This window comes from Tupaia chinensis, unplaced genomic scaffold (assembly GCF_000334495.1).
Source record: "Tupaia chinensis unplaced genomic scaffold, TupChi_1.0 Scaffold146604_1, whole genome shotgun sequence".
Classification (NCBI taxonomy): Eukaryota; Metazoa; Chordata; class Mammalia; order Scandentia; family Tupaiidae; genus Tupaia; species Tupaia belangeri.
Window position 1 is genome coordinate 1,665,188 of NW_006206460.1, and position 8,021 is coordinate 1,673,208.

At 39.8% G+C, this 8,021-nt stretch overlaps 1 protein-coding gene across 1 annotated transcript; it reads left to right on the forward strand.

Annotated features, from left to right (window-relative positions):
• Nucleotides 1–432: 432 nt before the first annotated feature.
• On the forward strand, nt 433–2,858 carry LOC114006254 (zinc finger protein 75D-like). The gene is made up of 2 exons (XM_027768478.1): nt 433–958; nt 2,305–2,858. Exons 1-2 carry the CDS (start codon nt 551–553, stop codon nt 2,644–2,646), a joined length of 750 nt encoding a protein of 249 aa, XP_027624279.1. The 5' UTR covers nt 433–550; the 3' UTR covers nt 2,647–2,858.
• Nucleotides 2,859–8,021: the final 5,163 nt, after the last annotated feature.

Sequence of the window (8,021 nt, forward strand, 5' to 3'; positions counted from 1 at the left end):
GCTTTAAAAAGTAAGTAAGTAGCCCCCCTCCTATGGCAAGAACCTTAAGCTTTATAAGACTTTTTTTTTTTTTTTCAAAAAAGTATTGGTTAAGGGACCAGCAGTTAGCATAATGGCTATGTCACTGGATTCCCATGTAGTCAACCACGGTTCGAGTCCCGGACCCGGTGGCTTAAACTCACGCCAGGCACATGTGTGTGCATGCCCAAGATCCCTAGGAGAATGGAGGAGAAGGGATTGCAGCGTGGCCATCCCCCCTGGGAGGTGATTTCTCATTTTCTGTCTCTCTGTCTTTCTGGAGAGTACACACGCTTATAGGAAAAAACTTCTACAAAAAGAAAAGAAAAGAAAGAGAGGAGCCGGGTGGACACGGGTGGCACCGAGGGAGCTGTGCTCCTCGCCGGCGGCTGTCACCAGCGGCCCCATGGAAGCTGAGTAGTGTCAGGAAGAGATCCTTTTACTGATTTTTGTACCAACTCAGAGGGAACGTCACCTGTAAAAGTGGCACCAGTTGGGTGTCAGGCCTAGGTGCAGAACTTCCTTGAACAGAATGATGATGGTACATTTGAAGGTGGCTGAGTATTTGGACCCTCAGATCAGGGCTCTATGGGAGCTCAAAGGGCCGGTGAGAGACATCGCCAGTCAGAGTGAAAACTCTCCACAGACCGTGGATCTCAGTCCTGAGAGTTCATGCTGGCACTTCCGGAACTTCCACTATTGTGAAGCAGCTGGACCCCATGAGGCTGTCCACCAACTTCAGGAATTATGCCATCTGTGGCTGAGGCCAGAGGTCCACTCAAAAGAACAGATATTGGAACTGCTAGTGCTAGAGCACTTTCTGACCATTCTGCCCAGGGAGACTCAGACCCAGATGGAGAAGCACCATCCACAGAGTATCAAGGAAACTGTAGCCCTGGTAGAACACTTGCAGAGGGAATCTGGTCAAACAAGGAATGGGGTGAGAAGAAAGGTTCCTGACATGTATAGTTGAATAGGATGCAGCTGGACAAATTGGGGATGAGGACAGTTAAGAAATGAGATGAATTTGGCTGCTGATTTATTATTCCTTTAGGGCTGTTAAGGCAGGATTTGCAACTAATAGGCCCATAGCAAAAGTCAGTCCACAGATTTCAGAGATTATAGTAGAGACTTTCCTTCCTTTAGGAAAAACATTACTTTTTGCCCTCAAAGCCAGGGTGAATTGAGGGTGATGGGCCTAGTCAGGCTTGGCCAAGGAGGTAGGACTTGAGTTCTTAGAAAAAATTACAAAGCAGTAAAGTCAGGAGAGGACAGATCCAAAAAATCAAACACTTAGAGACCCAAGGAGAGCAAGGACATTGCAAAAGGAGAGACGGGACCAACAGATAGTATAATGGTTATGTTGCTGAACTCCCACGTAGTCAACCGAGGCTCAAATCCTGATCCTGGAGGCTTAAAACTCACTGAGTGCATGTGTGTACATGCCCAAAATCCCAAGAGAAGAATGGAGGAGAAGGGATTACAGCATGACCATGCCCCTGGAGGGTGATTTCCTTTTGTCTCTCTCTGTCTGGAGAGCACACGTGCCTTATAACAAAAAATCTCAACAACAACAACAAAAAAGGAGAAATCAAACAAGTCGGATAAGATTATAAATGAAAATAAAAAGTAGAAGAGAGATTTCAGAAAGAAAAGAAAGTGCAAAATAGTTTTCCCTACCAAAGAGCCACCACTACCCTCAGTAGTTATTCGTAGGCTCTTCTGGGAGGTGGACAGCGTGTTGTGCTACTGGGCAGGTGGCAGCCTACCTGCCAGCCTCAGGCAGGATGCACATGGTTTATGTCAGAATTATTTGGAGGTAGCTTGGAGGCACTGTTTCCCCTTTTTTTCTAATCCCATTCTCTGAAATCCTTCCATGTCATAGGGGAAAACTTGTTTATTTATTTCTTTGATTTTTAGTGAAAACTGGAAGACGAGAAACCTCCTGGGGGAGGATCTAAGTCAAGAGTAAGGGCCTGACAAGGCACCATGAGCATAGATAGCCTACTCAACCATGATAGTGGCTTGAGCTGGACTGTATGCTGAGAGGAGACTCCTGTGTTCTAGGGTTGGCAGTAGCCACAGTGTCCTTTGATCCTAGTTTTCTCAGATTTGTGGATAGCTCTTTGTGGAACGTTGGCAGCCTAATTCCTCTTTAACGCATTTTGTCATTTCCTTTAGTGTCTCATAGTTCTCATAATCTAGGCTGTACACTCAATATTCCCTCTACCTCCACCCTTCGTACCAAATCAATTCTATGGTAACAAGGATGGGGACTATTTCTAGGTTGCAGTCCCTGAGCTGAGAAAAGAGACAGTGCTCTTGGGAGAAACAGCAGAGGCCTCAGGCTTCAAGCTGAAGCCAACAGAATCCCAACAAGTGGGTGTGTCCCAGGATGAAGAATTTTGGAATACATACCAGGGTCTACAAGAACAGCTGAGCAGGAATACTGATAAAGAAACTGAGCCTGTATATGAGAGGGGTAAGGAGCTTCATGATAATTTTATTCTTAGTTGTTGTGATAGTAAATTTGTTGAGTCAAAATGTCATGGGCATAGTGGATCTACTAGAGTAGCCATGATAGTAATTATATCTCCCCAGGCAGTAGTTAGAATATACCAACTGTGAGTGAGGGTGGGTTTGGGCTAGGGTAAGGAGATAACCAAACCACAGAACTCTGGTAGGAACATAGTAACCATTCTTTAAAAAAAGAGAGGAGGGAGAGAAATGGAGTGTAGGAAGGTTTGCAGCCACTCATCCTCAAGATACAGAAGCAATTGGAATCAGAAATGGGCCGTTAGTGGCAGTATGTGAAGAAAATTGTGTATCAGGAAAAAATAATAAAAGAAAAAACATCTACGCAAAAAAAAAAAAGAAAAGAAAAGAAAAAGTATTGGTTAATAGTCACAGAGATTTCGTATTATTTGGGCTTGTTTTATGGGTGCCCTTTTGAATCCTTGGCACCAGTGAATTTCTCTGGTACCATTCTCTGTATACCTGGGGCTTTCCATCGGACCCAGGTGAGTTTTCTGTCAAACTTAGATAAATTTGGGAATTAAGAAAGGCCTTGCACTTTGACTCTAATTATACTTTTGTATGTCCTGTGGTGAGGTCTGTAATGGTTTGGCCTGAAAAGGTGAGGGTTAGAGAGGAGGATGTAAGTTTTCAAAGAGGGAGACTCAGCTGGCTGCCTTTAAGTAACCCCTTTTTTGTCAGTATTCCATTATGGCTCCTTTAATGCCTAACTGCCTAGCGAGTATCTCAATAGCAAAGTTATAGAGTAGATGCACTTCATAATCCTTGGACCAATTTACACTTCCAGTGTCTGGTAATTATTTGTTCAGGAACTCCCAAGTTCTATCCATCTATCCAGCAGTTAAATCTTTTGTTATTTATTGTACATTTTCTGTGAGGTGGACTTGAACTTTGTCTTTCTTTCTCTGGTTGCTGCCACAAAATAGTCACGGAGTTCACATCGATTTCTAAGAGCTGCTGCTACCACAACTGTTCCTATTCAACCAGAGGAATGCCTGGCTCAAATTCTGCCGGTCGATGTGGGCTTTATTGTGGGGTAGGAGGTATGGTGAAAGGGGGATGAACTTTGGGGTTGGGTGAATGAGAGGTGTGAGAGGTTTGAGTCTAGCCAAAGACCTATTCCTGGTTTTCAATGTTAACATATGGACTGATTTTTTTTTTCAAATTCCTGTACCTTCCCTGATCCTACAATTGCCCCATTCTGAAGATCCAGAAAGCTTTGATCATACAGGAGCCCTCTTGCCTCAGATGTTGGAATCCCCAGCCTTCCTTCCTCACACCCCTAGATCTCAGGTGTCTCTTAAACACCAATTAGCATGATCTTGAATACAAGATGATTGGTGTGGGGTGTTCACTGCCTGATATTCTGATCTCTGATATCAATCACCATTCTCTCTCTCTGTGAGCTTCAGTATTACATGCATAATAATGAAGACAGCACTATACACTTGAATGTGTATATTTCATCATGATCCCACCTCTGATAAAGGCCAAGAATGCAGTCCCTTTACTTCCCCTACGAAGGTAAGTCCTCAGTGCCAAGGATGGGAGGCTCAGTGATGATACCAAGGTATTTCCAACACTATCTACATATTGTAGTTTTCAGTGTTCAAAACTCATACTTCTGTTAAAGATGTTCCAAAATATTTTTTTAGTTCATTGTAACTAAAATTGTTTCCTTAATTTCATTCTTGGATTGTTCGTTTCTTCTATATAGAAATGCAATTGATTTTTGTATAGTAATCTTGTTTTCTGTTACTTTTTTAGACATGTTCATTAGTTCTAATAGTTTTTAATGAATTTCTTATGATTTTTCCAACTACATAATCATGTTATCTGTGAATAAGGATAATTGTACTTCTTCCTTTCCAATACAAATGCCTTTGATTTATTTCTGTCTCCAAACTGTCCCAGTTATCCATTGCAATGATGAATAGATATGTTTAGAAAGGATATTTATGTTGGGATCAATAGATGGCATAATGGTTACTTTGGTGGACTCCCACGTAGTCAACTGTGGTTTGAGTCTCCGATATGGCGGCTTAAAACTCACGCCGGCCACGAGTGTGCACATGCTCAAAATCCTGAGAAGAGAATGGAGGAGAAGGGATTGTGGTGTGGTCATTCCCCCTGGGGTTATTTCTCATTTTCTGTCTCTTTGTCTCTCCAGTAAGCACATATGCCCTACAGCAAAAATATGTCTCAAAAAAAAAAAAAAAAGAAAGAAAAGAAAAAAGAAAAAGAAGAAGAAGAGTGGATATTTATGTTGTTCCTGATCTTAGGACATAAATATTCAGGCTTTCACCATTAAGTATTACGTTACTATGGATTTTTCATGTGATTTTTAATCAGTTTGAAGATGCTTTCTTCTATGCCTATTCTCTTGAATATTTTCACCATGAAAGAATGGTAGTTTTTGTCAAATTTGTTTTAATGAATTAAGATGGCATGTTGGGAACCATCAGTTAGCGTAATGGCTATGTCGCTGGACTCCCACATAGTCGACCGTGGTTCGCGTCCCGGACCCGGTGGCTTAAAACTCACGCCGGGCGCGTGTGCGTGCATGCCCAAGATCCCGAGAGGAGAATGGAGGAGAAGGGATTGCGGCGTGACCATCCCCCCTGGGAGGTGATTTCTCGCTTTCTGTCTCTCTGTCTCTCTCTGTCTGGCGAGCGCACGTGCCCTATAGCGAAAACTTCTCAAAAAAAAAAAAAGATGGTCATGTGTCTTTGTTATTATTGTATTGATATTTAGAGATTTTTGTTATATGGTGCATGAGCTTGTTGGAGAGACAGAGAGAGAGATGGAGAGAGAGAAAGTAAGAAATCACCCCTCAGAGAGGATGGCCACACCACCATCCCTTCTCTTCCATTCTCTTCTCGGGATTTTTGGGTACCAATACACACATGCTTGGCATGAGTTTTAAGCTGCCAGGACTTGAACTGTGGTTGTCTACATGCAAACCTAGCATCGTAACCATTACACCATTTACTGGTCCCAATATATTATATTGTATTAAATAATTTTTGTCTGTTAACCAATCTTGTATGCCTGGAATGACTCCATTTTGGTTAGGATGTAAAATGATTTCTATACGTTGCTGGATTTTTTTTGTATTTTCTGAAGACTTTTTAATGTATAGTCACAAGATACATTGATCTAAATTTTTCTTGTGATGTCTTTGAACAGTTTTTATGTCATGGTAATACTGCCTCATAAAATGAGTTGGGAAGTATTTTACCACTTCTACATTTTTGAGAATTTGGGAAAAAAATGATATTAAATTTTCTTCATATGTTTGGTACAATTTCCCAGTGAAATATCTGGATGTAGGATTTTTTCTTGCATTTTTGTTTTTCAATATTAATACAATTTCTTCCCTTGTAGAGATCTATTCAGATCATTTTTTCCTAAAGTCAATTTCTATAATTTTTACCTTTGTAAAGTTTTGTCTACTTCATCTGAATTATCTAATATATTTGCAATATCATTTTTCATATTATTATTCTGTAACTATTATTTTTGATTGATGGAGTTAAAGATTTGTCAATTTTGTTGATCTTTTAGGAAACTACTCTTGGTTTCATTGTTACTCTCTATTGTTTTTCTTTCTTCTTTTTTTTCTTCTTAGTTTTTTTTTTGCCATAAGGTGCATGTACTTACCAGAGAGAGACAGAGTGAGAGAAAGTGCAAAATCACCTTAGTGGGGATAACCATGCCACAATCCATTCTCCTCTTAGGATTTTAGGATTTGGAGCATGCATGCACATGCATCTGGAGCGATTTTCAAGCCATGGGGTCTGGGACTCAAACCACGGTTCACCATGGCACTTTAACCTCCATGCAACCTGCTGGCCCTGTGTTTTTCTGTTTTCTATTTCACTAATTTGTTCTGTAATTTTTTTATTACTTCCTTACTTCTGCTTACTTTAAACTATATTTGTGCTTCTTTTGCTAGTGTCTTAATATAGAAGTTTAAGTTTGATTGAGATAATTCTTTCTTAATGTAAGTATTACAAGCTATAGAATATCCAATAAGCACTTTTTAGCTACCTTCCAATTATGCATATTGTATATTTCAGTTATTTAAGTGTATTTTCTTCCTTTTTTTCTATTTTAAAAAATTTGTCAGACACCATACTGGAGAGAAAGAGAGAGAGAGAGACAGAGAGAGGGGGAGAGAGAGAGAGAAAGCATACCCTCTTGGGATATGAACACACTGAAATCCCTAAACCTACACTTTGACCTCTTTTTGGGACTTTGAGCATGCACACACATATGCCTGGCAAATTTTCAAGCTCCCAGGTCTGGGACATGGTCTGCATAGTCAGCCATGTAGAGTCCAGCCTTCTTAACCACAGGGTCATGGCTGGCCCTCGATGAGTTTTCTAATGAGTCCATTGATTTCTTTGACCCTTTTGGACTTTTGGAGTGTGTTATTTAACCCCACATATCTAAATTTCCCTTACTTCTTTGCGTTATTAATTTCCAGGTATACACTATTGTGATTTAAATGCATCCTGTGAGGTATTTTCATCCTTTTTCATATTTTTTAATGGCTTAGCATAGAGTGTATCTGAATAAAGTTCATGTGCATTTGAGAAGAATGTACACTCTGTTGCTGTTAGATGGAATCTAGTGGGGCTGAAATGCTGCTTCTGCTCCAGGTTGCTCTCTTGATTAGTTCTTTATGAATGTAAGTTATGTAGTGAAGTTTCAACATTATTTGTGAATTTTCATCTTTTTTCTTTACATATTTTGGTGAAATTTTATTAGATGCAGATATTTACACTGGTTCTTTTTTACTGATGGATATATCCTTTCATTATTATAAAATATTTCTCATTATTTTTGAATAACTTTTTAAAGTCTGTCTCGCCTGATATTAGTATAACTACTTCAGTATACAATTTCTTGTACCTTTCTAGTGTAGCTTTTCTCATGTTTGTGTATCCTTCTTTAGATGCTTTTGCTTTTAATATTTGTTTCTTTGAATCTGAAGGGTGATTCTGTTAGACAGGGTGGGGTTGTATTTTTGAAAAATTCAGTTTTACATTCTCTAGCTTTTAATTGCAGAATTTGATTGATTAACATTTTATGTAGTTATTGATACAATTGGATTTATGTCTGTCATTTTCCTTTGTGTTTTCTATTTCTCCTATGTCATCTTTATTCCTCTAACCCTCTTTACTGCTTTTTTAAAAATGTATTTACTTGTTTCTTCCATGAGAGAGAGTTAGACAAGGAGACAGTAAGCACCCCAAAAGGGTCTGGATGCTGCAATCTACCCCAGCTTCAGCCAGCCCAGAATTATTGGCATATGTGCACCTGGGGTGCTTGGGGAGGGCTCAAGATGCAAACCTCAAACCCATCCATGTGAGTCAGCCTCACAGAGCTTCTCCATATTTTACTATGACACCACTATCTGGTCCCTCTTCTAAATATATATATATATATATATATATATA